General features: G+C 29.3%; 2 protein-coding genes across 2 annotated transcripts; both read right to left on the minus strand.

Moving 5' to 3' along the window:
* LOC111041651 lies at positions 1–1,696 on the minus strand. Its single transcript, XM_022325985.1, has 4 exons — positions 1,293–1,696; positions 1,012–1,173; positions 682–873; positions 1–41 (listed from the first exon to the last, which is right to left on the minus strand). The coding sequence occupies exons 1-4, from the start codon at positions 1,396–1,398 to the stop codon at positions 1–3; spliced, it is 501 nt and encodes a 166-aa protein (XP_022181677.1). The 5' UTR covers positions 1,399–1,696.
* A 5,615-nt stretch (positions 1,697–7,311) lies between these two features.
* Positions 7,312–22,420, minus strand: LOC111041719. The gene is made up of 8 exons (XM_022326100.1): positions 22,164–22,420; positions 16,811–16,961; positions 15,964–16,095; positions 12,751–13,344; positions 12,434–12,624; positions 12,022–12,268; positions 10,862–11,182; positions 7,312–7,562 (listed from the first exon to the last, which is right to left on the minus strand). The coding sequence occupies exons 1-8, from the start codon at positions 22,209–22,211 to the stop codon at positions 7,543–7,545; spliced, it is 1,704 nt and encodes a 567-aa protein (XP_022181792.1). The 5' UTR covers positions 22,212–22,420; the 3' UTR covers positions 7,312–7,542.

The raw sequence follows: 22,420 nt of genomic DNA on the forward strand, positions 1-22,420 counted from the left end.
TTAACTTCGTACCACGGTGTTGGGAATGATAACTGATAAGCCTGTGAAATTAAATTTGTTCTCATGTCGGTAATAATTTTCGCCTACACGATGTTCATTTGAACCTGTCACGTACCTCGCCAGAATGGACCATCAATGTTGATCATTATTTTGCGGATTGATTGTTGCCCGTTTATTTTTTTTATAGAGAGAGAGGAATATAGGATGAGTCAGCTACAGTGTTGAAAGTATTCATCTCGTTTTCATTTTGGTGGTTAATATTTCGTATATTTTACGTGGTATTATCCCGAATATCTGGATTGTTATATTAGTATTATTGTTATGGTTATTCTCCTCGTCGTCGTCATCGTGTTGGTTAATACCGGGGAGGGCAGTGAAAGGGGTTCCCCCCGACAAGTTCATGTTTTAAATTATCGAGAAATGAAATATAATTTTCAAAATTATTCAGATTTTTAGTATAATAGTATAATACTATACGATTTTTCGACTATGTGCGGATTTAACCTCAGCGAAACCCAGTGTATCAACCATATCCATACGAGGCTTTTTAGATTTAATACGGGATGCTGTGTTTTATACGTGTAGGTACTCGCTTTCTCCCTACCGTAGTCATATAAAAATCTACTTAAAAATATATATTATGTACATAAATCTAGCGCCGATAATAATAAAAAATCTTACTTGTCGCATCGCATAGCCCAGCATCTTGGACATCTTCTTGAATTTCCAAGCCTATTTCATCGTACCCGTCGTTAAAATCATCGCACGAAATAATATTTACATTCACAGATTGACTTGAGGGGCCTGCTGGCTGATCTGACACTATAATATTCGGAGCGATCTTTATTTCACCTCGTTGTGGTCGACGGTGTGCTACAGTTTGTAAAATAAACATTGAACTAAAAATAATGCGTTTTTTGTGAACGCTTACTCCCTACCGTAGTCATAAAAGAATCTACTTAAAAATATATATGTATATAAATCTAGAGCCGATAATAATAAAAAGCTTACTTGTCGCATCGCATAGCCCAGCATCTTGGGCATTTTCTAGAACTTCCAGGCATATTTCATCGTACCCGTCATTAAAATCTTCGAACGGAATATAATTTACATTCACAGATTGACTTAAGGGGCCTGCTGGCTGACCTGACTCTAAAATATTCGATGCGAACTCTGTGTCACGTGATCGTGCATGTGCAACAGATTGAAAAAAATATATATGTATATAATTAAATATTCAAAATAATAACAATAATAATAATAAATTCATAAAATATATAATTTAAACTTACCATGGACGGTTTTTATATGTCTGTTCATGTGAGATCTGTTACTAAACGTCGATGTACATATAGTGCACGGGAAACGAATCCCTTCGTGAGTTTTTTCGTGCCTCATCAAATTGTCCTTACGTAAACGTAGATACACAATTAATACATTTATATACAATGAAAAGTAAAAAATAAAAATTCACTAATAAAATGTAAAGACCTATCGATATGAAAAATAAACGCACGGTGATTTAAGACGGGGTGAACGATAAATGTACGAAAGACGATTTAAGACTGAACGACTGACAACTCTTTTAGGATATATATAGGCAAATATTAGTAGGTGGGGATTGATTTTTGTGGGTAGTGGGAGAACTGCAAATTTGATATTTAATTGATTGACAATTTACATTATATTAAGATACGTCCGGCAGAAGGTACTAATATCGGTTATTGTGTTTTTCACTATAATAGGTATTTTAATATCATTAAGTGTATCACATCCTGGCGACTCTAGCGATTAATATACCTACCTAATGTGTCTTATATGACTAAAGTGTCTATCAATAATATTGGTTTTACAAGGTAGTGTGTGAATATTGAAATTTAATTGAAAAAGAATATGTTTCCTATTGTCTCTTCATGTCGATACGGCTTAAATGCTTAATCGATCTTTGCCCAATGTCCAGACAACGTCAAAATGATAATATTCATACCTAATGGCAAGAAATGTATCTTATTGTTTCTTAATGTCTAAAGTGTCTTCCTATATAAATGGCCATTGTGGGGCAGTGTGTAGTATATTTAATTGAATACGGATAAAATGTACCTATTGTTGTCAATACAGCGGAAGTGTCTTTCAATATGGATGGTCATTGTGGGATAGGTACTGTGCAGTATATCTACACAATTCTACAATATGTAGGAAACATATACATTTATCAACCAGGTAAGATCTGGATTGTTGTGGTGGAATATATCAGTGGTGCACAACCTGGAGGTCGTGAAATTTTATTAGGGGGTCGCCAATAGTTTTACACTAAATGAAAAAGTTTTATATTACTATTCCCTGGTCAATTGCAATAATTAAAAACAAATATCGCGCTCCACAATAAATGTTGAAGCTGATTTAAGAGTAGTAGTGTCAAACATCAAACCAAACATAGAATCAATCATATCTACAATGCAAGCTCAGGTTTTTCATTAAAATAATTTATTAGTAATTTTATAGTTTAAAAAAGGGTGCATTACGATTGCGTATGATACGATTCCGTATGGACCTTTTTCATTATTACGATTGCGTACATTCTACCTACCAATAATTAGTGCAACGTTGCCGTTGTTCAAAATCGTGAACATTTATAATATAACTTATTTTAGGAAACGATTGCTTATATTTGATACAATTTCATAAACGTTACCGAGACTATTATTTCCAGGCCAATAGGTACTTTTTGGTAATCTATAAAATACTATGAGATAAGATTAAAAGCCGATTATTATATTGGATTTCCTGGCACGTGTCTCACAATAACATCGTTATATTAGTATGCGACCAACTTGTCATTCGATAAGTCACTGGTTTTTGTTTTAGTATTAGTAAGTAATAGTGCGGTAACTATGGAGAATTCTTTAAAAATTATAATGTCAGAACGTGGGAAAGAGTTAGTTGTGGTTTCTTCACATAAATATCGTTTTATAAGAAAACGCAAAGACGAATTATTAAAATGGATATGTTATAACAAAAGTTGTTATGCCAGTATTTTAACTGATGTCAAAAAAACTCAAGTTATTAAGGTAATCGGTGAACACAAACATGAAGCAATAACATCTCAAAATATTGACCGCCAAGTTCTCAGAGAAAATTGCAAACGAAAAGCCAGCGATTCAATTTCAACTCGACCAAGTAAAATTATACGAAAAGAATTACTGACAAATGTAGGTACAGATATTGTACATAAGGATATTTCTTCTGTCCGAAAAGCCATGTATATGGCAAGACGGAAAAACGTTCCTATATATCCAAAATCTTTTGATGAAGCCATAGATAAAATTTGGGAAATGCAAAACGATGATATTTTTAAATTTAATAATAAAAAATTTATCCACATTCCGATGAATAAATCGTTTATTTGTATCACGACTGAAGATAATTTGAATTTTATGAGTTCTTGCACAGAATATTTTTCAGATGGCACATTTCAATTCGCACCTAATTTTTTTATGAAAATGTATACTGTCCATTGTTTCAAAAATGGCTTTTATTTACCAGTTATTTTTATTTTTTTGAAAGATAAATTTAAGCAAACATATATCGAAATGTGGAAATTTATTAAAGAACTATATTTGCAACACACATCTCAAACACTAAATTTATGCAAATTACACATCGAATTTGAAATAGGAGCACACGAAGCTGTGAGGGAAGTTTTTCCGAATGTACAACTTATTGGATGTCGTTTCCATTTAAGTCAATCTTGGTGGCGTTATGTAAGTATTTAATAAATAACTAACTCACATCGGTTAAATAAAATACTTTCATAGTAACAATTTTTATATAGATAAATGCAAATAAAAAATTGAGGACAGCATACTCGGATGATAAAAGTTTATTAGGAAAATGGTTAAAAATGTTTTTTGGTCTACCATTTCTGCCTTATCAAATAGTCGAAGACGGTTTTGTTGAATTAGTAGGTGATTGTCCGGATGAAGATGGCCTAGAATTTTCGGACTATGTGTTAAATAATTATATACAACCAAATTGTATATTTCCAACTAATATATGGGCTGAAGAACCTTCAATAAATAAAAGGTATCATATTTTTATAAATTATAAGAAAAATTTGGATTAAAATATTTGGATTAATTATTAATTCCGTAATTTTTACGTGTTTTAATGTCAGAACAACAAATGGTCCAGAGAGTTTCCACAGAACTTTTAACGCACAATTCTATAGCTCACATCCACCAATATACTTTGTGCTTGAGGCATTGAAAGAAATGCAGGCTGAAACCAATATAAAAATATCCACTATACAAAAAAATATATCCAAAGCTATTCCATCTAAAGATATGCAAAAAATGAACCATGTTATAAAACTATACGACCTATTTAAAATAGATGGTAATATATAAATTTTTTTATCAGGGACTGGTTATCGATACCAAGGTTTTAATTTATAACTTATAATTTGTATTTTGTATAATTTAAGTTTTTAGTTGACTATAAAAATGGTTTTTTAAATTATATTATTATTATTTTTAATTCAATTTAATTTAATAGTACATGTTGGCAACGTTGCACTCATTTTCGTACGCAATCGTAATGTTTTTAAGGCCTAAGTAGAGAAATCGTACGCAATCGTAAAAACATACGCAATCGTTTTACTAAAAGGGACAATCGTACGCAATCGTATATCACCGTTAAAATATTAAAATGTTGTTTATCATTATAATAATTTTAGTAGTTTTTTAATTTTAGATTCTATATAAGTAACTCTAATTTTGTATTTTTTTTCATGTTTTGGATTAATTAAATTAAAGAAATATTGAAATTAACAATTAATTTATATGAATAATATGTGTGTATACATTAAGACTATGAAGTAAATAGATATTATTCACTTACATAATGTTGGTAGGAAGGGGGGTCGCATTACCAAAACAAATAATTTTGGGGGTCGTGGATCAAAAAAGGTTGCACGCCACTGGAATATATGTTGGGGGGGGGGGGTGGAAAAGACGGCGGCAGGCATAGGTGTCTCCTATTGTCAAGACGTCGGCGGCGAGAGGTTGTGATCTTAAAGTAAAAATATTGCAGGCTCCAGGGAGATTACATACTTTAAGCCACGGCTAATTGGTACAATATGCCAATATGGCATGCATTATAGTTTTTTAATTCAAATAAATGATTAATAACATGACGTGATAATATATGATAACATTTGATAACAATAATGTATGATAAGGGGGGAAACGTATGTTGCGCCCACGGACTAATTGTATCGTAATTAATTGTACTAATTCTATCGTACGCGATTAGACGGTCGTGAGGGGTTGAGTGATGGCCAAGACACTGGTGGTGAGGTGAGTGGCGGGGGTCAGAAACGGTGCCGGGTGAGGTGGGGTCAAAATCGGTGGCGGGTGAATTATGATGCGGTGAGTTTGGTGAGGGGTGAGATGGTGACATTTTTGTATCGGCTATTTTATCCTACTATTAGTAGGCTACCTAGGCTACTAATACTAATACGCTGGTACCTGTAATATATTTGAACGAGGATCTGTGTTTCGATTTTTATTTATACTCGTTTTAGTACTTGGTACTAGGTAGACAAAGTCTTTTAGATTCTGGGCGGTACGATCTAAATATATTGATGTTTCGTGTATTTGTACACGGCTTGCAGTAGACAAAATACTTCGATATTAATTTTGTATTGGTGATTTCTGACAACATTTGGATTTAGTTAGTAATTTTATTCTCTTGTTTTTTCGAATCTATCGAGATTATCTATTATCTACAGTTAGAACTTGGAATAGGTCAATAATGTGGTATTAATTATTCTTCATATTTAAACATCATATTTTATAAATCTAACAAATGGATTCTAGGTTTCCCGATAATTTTTTTTTCATATTATGTCCTTTTGTGCGGCAACTAACAATATTTTCTTACGTACATCCAAAACTGGCGAAAAACATGAACCAATAATAGCATGATAATTACTCATTTCTCATACCTATAATAAAAATAATATATAATTTATTCAGCAAAATTAATATAATAAATTACATATAATGACCGGACCTATTATAGCTGATATAAAGGTTAATTTTAAAGTCCCTGTAGGGAAAACTTACAAAAATTATCTCCATTCCATGTCCCAGTGTATACAGCTGCTAACTATTCATACAACAAGCCTGTCTTGTGCATCATGATAAAATTGGCCAATCAGGCCCGACTTACTGACCACTTCTATGAAATAACTTTTTATATATAAATTTTTTAATCAAATTGTTTCTTTTGTTTATAACAATTATTGTATACTCTATTATTTTAATATTATTTTGTATTCATATTTCGTATACCTGTAAGTATAATGTTGTGTGTTGTATTTGTATAATGTACAAATATACAAAAAAGGGGTTGTCCCTTGAATTTATAATAGATAAAATATAAATTACGAATTTAATTTGTAAGCCTCGTAATGTACATCTTACTCAAACCACTTTATAATTAATTTGGTATAGTAACGGAACATATATTTTCCGAATAATATTGTAAACGAGGACGACAAAAAAAAATGTTTAAAATTCTACAGTAAAACTCAACAAAAATCACGAGTGATGTTGATGCATATCGGGAGATTATTAATTCAGTGTTGAGACTTATCTAGATAAAAAATTACTCATCTATTTTCTTATCTCGATAACTATTGTGACGGTTATCCCAGATAACACATTTACTTATCTAGAAACATTTTATCTAAATCATATTCATTTTTTTTTCTAAAACTGTTTTATTAGAACACTATCCAGTTACTAATTAATACATAATATCACCATGACACCATAATATTACTGTATGCACCTATTAACTATTAGTTACTTTATGTTCGTGTAGATAAGGAAGTAAATTTGTTATTTAAATATAATAGAAATTAGTTCTATCTACCATACGTATTATCTAGATAAAAGATAAATTATCTTTATCTAATCTAAATAAATGTAAAATGTATTTATCTTTATCTGTAACTAGATAAATGTATAGAACATTTTCTGTATCTTATCTGGATGAAATTTTCGTTATATTCGTTATTGTTCTCAATACTTATTATACGCATATATTTATTTTATACGCCTGATTAAATACCTAACTGGCAGAATACAAGTTATCACAGAAAATAACTTAACCTACCATAATTAAGTTTGTTATAAAAATAAATTATTTATTTTTTAATACAAGTCATATAAAAAGAATAATAATGATAATGTTTAAGTGTATTAATAATAAGGATATAATTAATAATACATCAAGTTATAATCTGGTGTAGGTATCTAAAATAAACAAAATACAAGTATCTTTTTTTCAAACATAAAAATACATTATAATAATATATGTACAAAATTACACTTGTAGTATTCCATTATGTCTAGATACTTAATATTATAGTATACGTGTACGCTATAAAGTATAAGTGAATGCGATGATGAGCGTCGTGGCGGTCGAACTGTATCATACCATAATCTTCTCAAAATAAGAACTCATATATTTTTATGAAACTGCAGGGCATTCTAAAACACCAAAAAAACAATAGGTAGATTAGTTTTTGTAAATAATATTCTTTCTCAAATATTGCAAATATATGACTTTATTCATTATCATTAGTCGTGTTATCATATTAACCGATAAAATATGCCATGGTCTAATAGAATAAAAAATATTTAAATTTCATAGTGATTGTTGATTACACTACATGTTATATTATAAACTATAAGAAGTGTCTTGAGTTAGGTAGGTGCCTCTAATTCACTAATTACCTATGTAAGTATCTGGCATGGATGACATAATAATATAAAAAATATAAGTAACATGTATTATCATATTTTGTATGAAGTGTTCTTTCATGTCAAAAATTGTATCAACATTATTATTTATTTGAAGTTACAATTTGACATAAAGTACATAAATACATACAAGCCATAAGCGTACATATTGTCATATTAACATAAATTAATAAATATAAATACCTATTTATAACCTAAAATTGTTTTTAAGTAAACTATAATATTATATTTGTGACGAATTGGTTTCTATGTTTTGATGTAGGTATAAAGAAAAATATTTTATGTCAGTTTAAATGATATGTTACCACCTACATTTTTAGGTAGTTGTAAGTGAACGTGAAGAATATAACCATTTACAAGTGACGTTGTGACAATATAATATCACATATGTAATGAGAAGCTCAAACACACAATGAAACCATTTAGAGTGCACTCAAAACAAAACAATACACCGTGAATAAATAAAATAGAACATGAACCTGTTTGGTTGTCTCGACTAATTTAGTCACGCAAGAAGTCCGAAAAGTCACTTTAGGGGTAATGATGCATAATATTTAAATAGAATTACTTACTTTAAAATCCCCCATTTTATTTAATCCATCTCAATCACAGAAAATAGAACTAAAATCTTGGATTAAACAAAGTCAAATAACTTCAGCTATATACCTATACTGACAAGTGATAGCCATTAACTGTCAAAGTAGTTGTTTTACTATGTAATACTTACACAGTCATACATTAAGAATATTTTAAGGTAAAACATTTAACATAAAATATATTATACTATTATCCTTTTCCTTTCCTTACATTATTTAAATAGCGGTGTTATTAATTATTTTATATTAACACAATTATATACTGATCAGTGATTAACAATATCTTAAAACCATGGCAAAGTTTATATCACCATCCACTGTTTATGGGTATAATCGCGATATGGTGACGGGCAATCTCTCGAGAAAATGTTAGACTGTGTCCTACCATATATACTCTACCGTACAAATGTCAAATTCTATACCTACGTCCTGTAACCACGGTATGTATGCCATTGTATAATCATGGTTGGCGAGCGGAAAATCGTAAAATTTCCCGTTGGTCAGTCAAGGAAAATATGGTCGCCGGCGCTCCGTCCGATTATCGATCGAACCGTTTTCACTCCACGGATGAGTGTTATAGACTTATAGTGATAGACTGTATAATGCGACGAGTTTTTACGAAAAGTCTAATTAAATTCGCATGTATATATGCATGGCCCACATCACTTTTGGCCTGACGAACTTCGTCACCAGGTTTAAAAATATTTAATGTGCCGAGGACGATGCATCAAGGTAATACGATGACACATAATATGTCACCTATATTATTTCCAGGGTCCTGTGATACTACAGGAACGTGGAATACTGGCATGCATTCAAAATCATGACATTTCTCTCCGACACGTTTTTTAATGCTGATATATTCAACATTTATTTGAATATGAAATAATTTTTTTTTGTCTGATGTTTAATTTTGTTCTAAGACAGAATACATTTCCAATATTTTCAAAAGTATAATAAATTATAAAAGATTTATACTTTTAATCATTGTATTTTAGAAATAATACACAATAGGATTAAAATAATAAGTAATGTTTAATCAAGTATTATAATAATCATAATATTTTACAAAAATCCATCACGATTATAGTAGTCACTGTATTAGGTATCATTTAATAAAATGCATCTGTCTGTTTATAACTATGTATTTGACACAATAAAAAGTACCTACCTACTATTATAATGAAAAAACACTTAATACTGTTTAAAACTAATTAAGTAAAAATATAATTTTAAAAAATAATAATATAAACCTATAATAACTAATAGATTTTCAAAATAAATTAAAATAATTAGTAAAAAAAAAAAACTACTAAATATTCCAACGTATTGTCTTAAGAAAAAAAATTTCGTATTCAAATCAATTTTTAATAAATATGGAAGGAAAATGTCTGCTCTGAAAAATAAATCGGGGAAAATTCTTCATTTACTCTCTTCAAATGTTATTTGGAAATGATTTAGTTTCAATAATACGCGTGTTCCTATTGGTTTATAAACTTCCAAGTAAAACCTCTGTAAAATAACCAAGTTTTGCTCCGTCCAACATTATTCTGTAACTAAGTATACCGCAAGTAGCATACAATATGGGTTTACGGTAGCAAAATCATCAAAATCAAATAAATTGTTAAATTTATTAGCACATTTTAATAATAACTATAATTTCCAATTTGTGTTTATCAAAATTTTTACGACAGCTCTATAGGTATACAGTTCCTATCATTGGTACAACCAGAGAAAATGAAGGTATCTATATACGGAAGGTTACTCAGCATATACTTGCATCAATGTATAGAGTTTATTTTTTGTATTTTTCTACATGGCAACGCCTGAACTTCTAATAATTTTTCAATTTTACGGTCAAATCAACTCATTCTAAAAGATCGTTTTATAATATCAAATTTGACTTGAATCGTGGATTCTGGTTTTTATTACTCTATTAAACCAATATTAGTTTAGTATTATAAAACTCATAAGCATATATCGTTTAGGCGTGAATAAATAGAAGACTTCCCACTGCAGGTACTGTGACTCAATTACGATTATCTCGACATACGATTTTGGTGCTGTAGACATTACGCAGCGGTGTGTACTAATTTAAACACCTATCGCGGGCTACAATCGTCTGCCGGTGCAGTTTGTCCGCTGTCGGCGAGGTCGGAGCATCATTTAGACACGGTTACCGTTAGTTGGAATATTCTTCACTCCTCTGCGACACGATTTAGGTGCATAATACATACTTTGGTGACATTACAACGTCATAAATTATAATAATATTATAACGTTAGTGGATTACCCACCTGGCCACCTGTATCGCCCGACTTCCTACCTATTTAAACTACCTTCCTACCCACCTGTAATCTATATCTACCTACCTACAGCACAGAGTAATTGCCCACTTCATACGGCGCGAGATTACTATATTATACTTACTGCATACAGAACAGCCCGATTCGTCGGACCCGTCGCCGCATCCGTCCCGACCGGAGCACAGCACGGCCGTCGACCGGCACCGGCCGTTCCTACACCGGAAAGGGCATTCGGCCGGGCTGTGCCGGTAAGCGCCGCGGACCCGGGTCAACGGCTGCGGGGGACGCGCAGCGGATGTCCTGTTGCCGACGGTCATTGGCGCCCCGCCGCCGCACAGTCCTTCCAACTCGTCCGATTTGTCGGCGCACGTCACCACCGCGTTGCACAACTCGTACTCCGGTAAACACTGGCCGTCGCCGCATTGGAACGTATGCGCCGGACACCCTGTAAAAACGTAATACGAATATTGCCATTAATTGTCAGTTGTCCAGCTGCTGATAATTGGTATACAGTAGGTGTTGGGTGTATAATGTATTACATGGTTATAAAATTAATAAACTAAATGATACAGTTCTACGACATTTAGGGAATCGTTGACAGTATTTTTCGAAATCGAGAAAATTTGCAAACATTTTCATAACTACCTAGTTAAAAATGTATGTTATTTTTAATTTTTGTACCTATAAGGTTTTAAAATACAATACAAAAATTCTCATAAAAGCAAGGCTTGAATTCTGACGAAATTTCTCAAAATCATAAATTATTTTGTTGACTGACCGTCTCCGCCCATAATCGATTTTCATCATAATATGATATATATTGTATAATGTACGAGATGTTATATACAATGATTTACTTTTGGATTCCAATTTAACACATCCATTACAGTGACCTACTCAATGTCGAGATCGAAGTGCACTTGAAATCTACTATACAGCAGAGCGGTGACCTTTCGGTACTTGTTTTATATTTATGTTCCTACATGGCTACACAACTATACTCTCAAAACACCCATTTTTTCAATCTAGATTTACTCTTCCCTGAAGAAAATTTAACGATGTTTGCTATGTACATTACGTTGCTATACATGTATAGTAATTGTCTAGTAATATAATTAAATTAATATGTTGGTACACCGTAATCGTGTACGATACACGTGCATCTTTTATTATTCGTTTACACATTACACAGTAAATAAAGTATAAAGTGTAAACATTTTGATAAATGAATAGACCTACAACTGTCAAAAATTGTAAACAGTTATAGTTCCTATATTGTCTTACCTTTATGTTCAATGGCGTTGCACCCCTCTTCATCATCCCCTAATGGGCAGTTTTTCACACCATCACATCTCGTTGATCTAGAAACGCATAAATTCTTGAGGCCTCTGCCAGACCGACAAGCAAAGGTGGTACTAGGACATTGCTGATTACCCGAACATTCTTCGTCTGAATTATCGTCTTCCCCACAGTCACCTGTTCGGCCATCGCATACAAAGAACCAACTAATGCATTTACCACTAGATCGGCACTGAAAATATCGTTAATGAAATTCCCGCTATTCTAACTATTTAGATATTTTAAACCATTTATGACAATAACAAAATAATAGCAAGGTTTATAATAAATAAATATTATTAATTATATTATTGTATTGAAAATGCCAATTTTGTGTGTTTCGATCAAATGTATTTACTTGGAATGTATTTTGTAAACATCCTCGGGTTTTCGCTGTACATTGATCAGTTGTCTTATTGTTTGGTAGACAATCACAAATTCCATGTAGGCATCTTGAGTTTTCATCATTTCGCATACATTGTGAATCGCTAACACACGGAAATCCAAGACTAATGCGTCGTTTGGGTTCTCCTTTCCTTAACATAATACCTAAAATTACACAAAGAAAGTAAATTTATTATTATTTTTTTTTAAATACTCGAATTTCCATATTTAGTATTAGTAAGTTATAGGTACATGATTTTTATGCAAATAAAATCCGGGGTCCAGAATTACCTGTATTACTAATTGGTTTCTTATGCGCTTTTATAGATGAGTTGTTGACAACTGTTTGGGTTTTATTTTGTGAATCTTTTAATGGACTTTTTAAGTAAATTTTGATTGGTGACGGCGTGGGTACTATAGCAAATTGAGGTTTAAATGTTATGTTCTTCGATGCAACTGTTGTGTAGTTGAGGGAAATTACAGATGACTGAGTGTTCGTCACCGGAACGGCAGTGAATTTTATACCACTATTCGTTAAATTTGTTTTTATAATGGGACGTTTTAGAGGAGGCATTTGTGGTTTGTTGACTGGTCGTAATGGTTTAATTGTTGAGGTAGTCGTTGTGAATCGTAGATCATCCGTTTGCCAAGGTCGTTTTTGGAACGGAACTTTTTTCTTAAGATCTGGTTTACTAAATGGGTATTTGAATGCTGAACTATTAGGTTTGATTAAAATCGAATCTTGTCCTTTGTATGCACAGTCCTGGGAAGCAGGATCGCAAATGCAAAATCCAAACACGCCAGGCATAGTGAACTGGCATCGGTTGTTTTCATCCGACAGTGTACAGTGAGTGTCACTGTAACACACTTCTCCCAATTTGGCAGCTGTGAAAAATATTAACGGTGTGAAACAATATTTATTTATAATAATTACGACAGCAAGCTACATTAATTTTATTGAAAAATCAAACATTTTTATTTATTGATAACTTTATTTAACATTTATTAAATAAATGTTAATGAACATTCGTTTAGTCATATATTTTCTGTATCAATATTTTACACCTATTCATATATATTTTTATAAAATAACTTTTTAAGTTAGGTTATTAAATAAAGAGTAAAAATAAGTTTTATAAGTAAAAGGTAAAGAAAATGAATAGCAATACTTAGTTGTTCAATAAAGAAAAATAACTCATTGGATGAACTTATAGTGGAATTTTATTAGGTATAGACATTTTAGGCTGTTTTTATGCGATTTCAAACGTTAATACAATAGTTTACACTTATTGTTCATTCATAAGGCTGAAAAATTGGTTAACGTTGGATTAAAGTACCTATTTATTTTGATTAATTTTTTTTTCGAGCACCTATACAAATATAAATAATAAATGAACGTATAAATATATAATAATAGTACGTAAGAAAAAAATATCCTGCAGTATTATGATGTAAAACGTTGACAATAGTATAATTTGTTCTCTTCTTGAGGATACACCGAGTGCTGAATAACGTTTAGTTAGGCATATATATATTTTTTTTTCGTTTACTACTAACACTAATAGTTAAATCGTACGATGTTTAATATGGAAAATACATCTAAAATATGGTCCAATAAGCGGGATGTCCCACAATAGCATTCCTTTAATCTGAACCATAACGACGAGGAAATTTTTTCAAATCGATATAATAGAATCTGGCGAACCAAATTGTATTATATACATAACACTGATGGTTTAAGCTGTAAATATATTTTTCAGTAGAATATATACTAATAAGAGTTTATTGCACTTTGAATTTAAATTTGTGGCGAAAAAATGTTGGTCCACACTCCACGCGACTTATAGGCACACCGTTTTTCCTTTCAATGAAAATATAATAATAATTTAAATCCCTTCACGTGTAATAGAATAACTACCTACCTACCTACACATACGGCTATCAAGAACAATATAAAGTCTCACGTAATAGGTACGCTACAACAATGACCTCCAATAATCCGTATATGTACGCGTGTATGTATAATGTATATATTACACACCTGGAACGTTTGAGTGTTATTATTTTTTTTTCTTGACATGGATCTACAATCTGTTATGTATTATGAAAGCATTATAAATGAAAACTAACGGGTTCCTGTATGGCTGTATGTTAATGAACGACGTCAATGAACCAAAGGATCAGGAAAATCGTAGTGTACGTTTTTCACGCGAATGAATTATTTCTATATTTACAGTATGGGAACCTGCGCAGTACTAACGTTTATAATAATATGTTAATCTTCATTGTTTTAAAATGACGCACGTATTTATTAACGTACTAATTATTAAGCTCCACACGAATATTGAATAAATGCAATTGAGTGTCTAAATGAAAATTGAATTTTAACAATATGTATCATGAATACCTATTTAAAATATTACTATACAGCTTAATCGATTGAGTATGTTATATTGCTCGTGATAATAATAATTAATTTTTATCAATTATTACGATTAATATATAGCCCCATATTCTCGTATGTGTGTTTACGAATATGTATTAATTTTTAGTTCTTACATTTAACTACCTATGGCTTATGATGATTAATGTTGGTACATGTATACAGTAAAGTCAATATTATTATTTATTACCCATTTATTTGTATTTTAAAGCTTAAATTATAACACCGTTTGCCAATAAGTAGTATTTAAATACATTTCAATGACTCGACTATAAATATGTACTTTTATTTAATACATTCTATATTATAGTTTTATAATAAATTACTAATTAGTATAAACATAGATATTATAATTAACTAAATAACCAAATGTATATATTATATACCAGGAAATTAGGTACGGAATTCCGAGCGTTTTGAACCACAAATACAAACAAATTATTCTCTATTAAATTAATTATTACGAATAAATAATAACTGTATAATAATGTTTGAAAAAAACACTTATTTAATATTAAGTAATTATAATATTGTATTATTACCTGTTTACTATATTATTCTGAATATTTTAAAACAATAATAATTTATAATAATGATAATAACTATAGACCTTCCTAATATTGATCGCACAAAATACGAAATAAATGTATAAGTTATTTTATTAATATTATTTAGAATTTGATTATTACCTAGCTATTTATTTCGCAGTATTTTTTTTACCTATATAATTTACTAGAATCGCACTTAGATTTTCAAAGTATGTCTTCTAAAGACTGTAAACTCACATTTATTTGTTTTACAAAGCTGCGTATAAACTGCAGTGTATTGATCAGTCAATATTAGATTTACATATTATCATTATCATAATTGTTTTTTAAAAGGTTTATTAATATTTTAGGAAACAATTGAATAATTTATTTTAGTGGGGATAAGCCACCCCTAGTTGCGCTTCCCTGGCTACCCAGAATTCACATCTTATAGGTATTGCGCAGGAAAATAATGTACTTAGTATTCGTACTTATTACACAATCGCGTTATATTTATTAAATAATTTTACTTACGAGATAAACACGTATGTCTTCGATACTGCCAAAATTTAGTATCACACTCGCATACATTATTAAGGCATCTACTATTAGCTACCTTCAATGAACATTGCTCATCCACAACACATTCAAATCCTAAAAGTGTAGCTGTAAATTCAAAAGTATTAAATTAAAATCAATTGCGAAAACGTTTTTTTTTTTTTTTTTAATTGGACTACTTTTAGATAACATAATAGAAATTAGGTCTTAGTCCAAATAATTCGTGATGTATAGTAGGCACACATATATATATATATATATGATTCGATACTATATAATAATAATTTAATTATCCAACGAGGATATTGTGCCTGAGGCTTTTATGAAAGGCGCCATGATATAACGAACAATACTAGATTTTATTACTTCTGAACAATAAGAATATGTTCCTGTTCCAGATTTTATCATCTGTACCTAAATTCACTCTGAAAAAACTCAACGATAAGAAATATTAAGTATAATATTGTATATGTGTATGTCAACAATTCTGAAACTGAAATACTGAATATTGTACTCTGTTCAAATGTAAATTTACGAAAATATTTTAAAAACTAAAACAACTTTTTAATAAACATATTTGACTTACTTTTAGAACTTGTTATGGAATACCAACAAAAAATAAAATATAATAATTCCTATAAATATAATTTAATGCTCTAATTTTGTTGTGAGTAAAAAGTACACGATATTGTGAGTTGTGATTCCATCATGTTTTTATTGGGTAATTAATTAATATATTAGTTATAAATAAGTTAAAATGTAGTAATATTTTAAATCGACTAAGAAATAGTAATATAATTAATCGTATAAAAAAGGAACTTACACTGTAAACATGTATTATTCACTCGTGCGTAGTATGGTAAACAAGAACAAACTCCAGACTCCTGGTGACATCTGCTAAATCCTGTGTCACATTCTTGATTAGTTAAACACATTTCACCTAATTTTACTCCTAGTGTTCGTCCAGGAAAATTCTATAAGTAACATATCAAAAAATGTAATTACATTTTTAAAGGTTTTTAAACAGACCAAATAACTGAATAACCAAATACTATAAAGTAATTATTTTACTAAATTTAAATAAAAGCTTTTATGTTTAAAGCTTTACTTTTATCTGAGAGAATAATTTACACTTGTATGGACTACATACATGTACATACTACAACGAAGTGCACCTAGTACTACCTACACAGTACACATAGCAGTATATGATGTTCTGAGGCGAAAAATCTAAGTATTATTCTACAGCTACGAGTTGTTCACTATATATTATTTTTAGAGAATAATCATTTTAAAAAGTATTTATTATTATTGATATTTATATACTTAGAATTGGTCAAAACACAGTTATTACCTACTTTCAAATTATAAGAAACTAAAATTTGAATGTATCGCCTTTATGAATAAATAAGCAACTGCGTTTAATCATATTTAACCATAAAACATTCCTAATCTACGAAAAGACACTCGCAAATCGTAAGAATAATAACTTTATTAGTTATTGTTACGAACTACATTGGTCTTGGTAATATAGTAACGTTTAACTATACATACATAAATTGTAAATAACAATTGTTCTGTCTATTCAGGTCACATTTTTCCGTATACATGTTAAAAATCTAAACGAAAGTACCTATCAACATAAGCAAATAAAATAGTATAAACTATAATAAGAAAAAACATCGTTCAGAATGAAATGTGAATACGATTGAGAGAATATAATACGTCTACACGTAAACACCGTACAATGTATGATTATGTGGCATTTCAAAAAAAAAATATTTAATACATATGTGTTATTATTATATATGTGTGATACTGTAATTTGTATGACAAGTATAAGTACTTAAAAAAATTGTGAAAATAGCAGTAACAAATCAATTTAATAAAAATTATAAAAGTAAAAGTATATAACAATAAAATAAGCGGTTGATTTTTTTTATAACATTTTTTTGCCTTGTGGTGTAATTTCAAAAATCTGTAACTATTATGTACGTAGACGATACATTGAACACCCTCTATACAAATCAAGCTCTAGAAAAATGTATACAAATAATATATAATAATCTAAAAAATAATAATAATATATTAGCTGGATATCCATTATCGTTCCGATTCTATGGTATACTATGATACTTATGATAAAAAAAATATCTTGTAATTTTGAAGTACCTAAATATTTATATTTCATTAAATTAAATTTAGGTACCTATAAATAGTAGTTTGCCGGTTGTTATGCTCTAGTATTATGAATACCTATACAAGTATTAAATGTCATATTTTATGTACAAATTGAGAAATTTGAAAAAAAAAACAAATATTATAATAAACTAATAAATGATAATAATGAAAATTGTTGTTAAAAAGTAAGATAAATTAAACACAATACATTCATAAGATAAAATATCTGTCTTAAAAAACTAATACTTCAGTTTCTGTTGATACTTTTGAAAACTAAAAACTGAATTACAGCTGTTTATTACTTTAATAGACTATTTACTATATCCTATTCAAAAACGAGATTATTTACGCCTTTACATATTATTATGTATCACAAAAAAATATGGTTATTCATTGTAACATCACATGTGCACCGTCACTCAGCAAACATAAATCGAATAATAAGAATCTTTCTCTGTGTATTACCATTCTCACATTTCTCACGTAATACCGTATTTTAGCGGGAAAGTCTTACTGGCTCATACGCGGACGTCCAACTTATGCCGTTACACCCATAGAATGTTACATAGTTTTAGCTTATTCGAAATCGTGTTTTTTTCTTTTTTTTTACGGTTTAAATCAATTTTATGAATAATATTTTAACAATACAACAATGCATTTGTAATATGTTGGACACAAATATTATAATATAAAAGGTACTACTTACTACGATCAGTTTTCATGGATTCTAAAAGATATGGAAGTCATTTTACAGTTAACACCAGTTATTAAGAGTTAAACATAATAAAAAACCAACATGCGTCGTGACTATAATAACACCAAACCGATAATATATAGGTAATAAATTATAAATCAATGCATTTTGTGAAACCTTTGTATTATTTAACAAAATATAATTTTGATCAATTATATCTGTGGACAGTGGACTATAAATACATATATAATAATTAATTGTAAAAATATGTGGTTTTTCGCCAACCCATTCAATGTCTAACACATTTTTGTCGCGTCATTGTCACGTTTCAACGTTTGATCTATTTGTTAGGAATGGTCTAGTCAGAGACAGTCGACAGACGATACCGTCAAGTGTCTGGTCGAAATTTAATTTGACCAAAAAAAAAAGTAAAATGTAACGTTTACCAGTTTGTCCTAGTCTTCGTCTACCGTCTACGATTCACAATACCTGAATGTAAGATTAAAAGATATTTATTTTATAGTACAACCATCAACCATTATTATATTCATTATTCTATACAGCAGCTGCGTGTTTAAGTATAGTTACATTCAATTATAGACTATATCAAAAGAAATAGATATAGAAATTAAAGAATGGCAAATATATCATAATTAGGTTTAACTATTGTAAGACTAATTCAATTTAACTTGAATCGACACCATGTAGATATATAATTAAAAAATTTAATAATTTATATATCAATGATTGATACTAGAAAAGCGATAAAATATGGACACCACTGTCCACTACAACATAACTGTTATTTAGATATGTACATAATATATAACTATATAAGATAGTGTAAGAAACTCTAATCGAAAATGTAAACATAAATTATGCGATCTTAGTCTTTAATAATATATTATTGCGATAATATTTTATTTGTTTATTTATTTTAAATAAATAAATTTAATTAAATACACTTTAAAGATTAAATAAAAAAATCATATGTAATAACTAATAATCAAAATATTCTGATCTAAAATATCCAGGGTTAAAATAATCAACAGATCGAACTAGTAGTACTTATCCAACTAAAGAAAAATTTAAAATAGTCTGTTTAAAAATATTAGTAGAATATTTGATGTTTTTTTAATAATAATATTATACCTCACTATCTGAGTATAACTGTTAATAATATGACGTAAATAATTATAAAAATTACAAAAAAATTATATAAAAAATGAACATATATTTGAAAAAGTTCTTATGGATAATAATTACAATAAAATAAAAATAAATGAGCTTAAGTGTATTTAAATTGCATTTAAGAAATGTCCACCTATTTTCTGCCATCGAGATACTCAAAATAAAGTATTTCAAGTTTTTCTTGCATCCTTAAATATTTCTGTTTTTTCGTACATTGTGGATCTAATACCTCCAACTCTCTTTGAGCAATTTTTGTTTCGTCATTTGCAGTATCCATCCATATTTTTTTTTTTTTTTTTAGTATCCAAATAATTGGATAATTACGTATATATAAACAGTGAAAGAAAAAAAAAGAATCACTCGGTATAGTAATTATTATAATTTGTAATTGGCACTTGAGACCTACTCATGATTTAAAAAAGAATGGTGTAATTATTATTAATATTCTCTATTAGAACAGACTTTTTAAAATTTGGATACTCTATTCTATTCATTGGTTATTTTAACCCTGGATATTTTGACCTCGAACCATATTTACGTACAGTATAATTCATCCTAATAACCATTTTCATTTTTAAACATGTAATTTTAGATGCAAATTGTCGTATCTCAAAAGATTTTAAAGTATAAATAATTCTCATATGTTATTATGGGTATTTAGTTAGAAGTGTTTTAATAATTTTCAAAATGTAGACAATAGGAATGACTTAATCACAAATGAATTTGTTATATTATAAATTTATGATATTTATTTAAATATTTTCTACACACGCTGCAATAAGCAAATGTATATAATTATAATTCGTTTAGACCCCCATTTTCTTTCTCGTAAAATTCAAAGACAATTTAAGGCAATATTTGCTTCTAAAATAAATTGTGTCAACAAATAATGTGTAGTTTATTTATTTTTTATTATTATTGCTCTATTCATAAGCTACCATTTATCATTACTATCTGTACTACAAGATCAAGTTATACATTGGGTCATGTTGTTTAAAATTGTATAAATATGAAGGTAGTAGGTACCTACCAGACTCTATACTGATGCCTTTGTCCAGCATGAATAGTTAGGTTTAGGTACTTACTACAAATCCATTCGTGCTTGAAGGCTATATAGCTATGGAATACCATCTCTTATTATCTTCTTATAATCTCTTCTATATAGTTTTTTGAAGTCATAAGAATATAAGTTTATTCTCTAGTATCCTTACATATCTGAATAGGTAATTAATCCTACATCATCATCTCTAATCTTACACTACAAATACTACTTGACAAATTCTCTAGCCAATGAAAACACACATAGCATAATTAGTTTTTAACATAACCCTTTTATAATCATTTTAATATTTTAATATATTCATAACAGCACCTATATAACGTATTTATTGATATACACGTTTAAAAAAATATACACACTTTGATTTATAATCGATAATATTACACCCAATAATGCGTATTGTAATTTGTAATACCTGTGCAATAACAATAATTTAACAAATAAGTGCCTATGTAAAATAGATACGGGTATAGACTACAGATTAAATATATATATGTACCGAATTTTTTATAACAGTTTGTTTTTAACAACTCAAATTCCATAGTAACTACCCATTAACAGTTGATAACGAAATTATAATTCGGCTACTTATAAGTCTAATAGCTGTACCTACCTACCTACCTATGAATTATAATTTTATGAATTCATAAGGTAGGTGTATAAAATGTATTCAATTTTAAATTCCTGAACGTCTATTAGATACATTTATACAGAGTCAAACATTACAAAATGTGACGGCTAACGAGTATTTTAATGACGTATTTGTCATTTAAAGAAGATTGTTATTACTATATATTATAATAAATATAGGTATTTGAAGTTTATCACTGTATAAGACATAAGGATAAAATGTATATTTATACAATCAAGTTTCCTGCAGTAGTTCCGTTTTTCATATAAGTACCTAATATTAATACAATGCATTTTTTAGTACATTTTTAATAATCAGATACAACTTACGCTATACGTTTTAAATTTGAAATCAATTAAATATGTACGAACTATAATTTACATCAACTTTTTATGTTTATTTTAATTTAATCAACTTACTTTTATTGCCATAATGAAACAAAAAATCTTGAAGAAATTAAAAGTCATTTTATTCAAATTATGTTGTAACCGAAATTATTTAGGTATATGATTTTTTTCGACACTTCTAATATTATTATATATAATTAACTATACAAACGCATTTAAAACATTCATACGATTTTTTTGCGATGTTATCGTAACGTGTAAAACTGCAGAGGTACAAGACATAGTTCGTAAATACTACGACCCATTCGGTCGCGCACAGCACACTGTTC

The sequence above is a fragment of the Myzus persicae genome, unplaced genomic scaffold (genome assembly GCF_001856785.1).
Source record: "Myzus persicae strain clone G006 unplaced genomic scaffold, MPER_G0061.0, whole genome shotgun sequence".
Lineage (NCBI taxonomy): Eukaryota > Metazoa > Arthropoda > Insecta > Hemiptera > Aphididae > Myzus > Myzus persicae.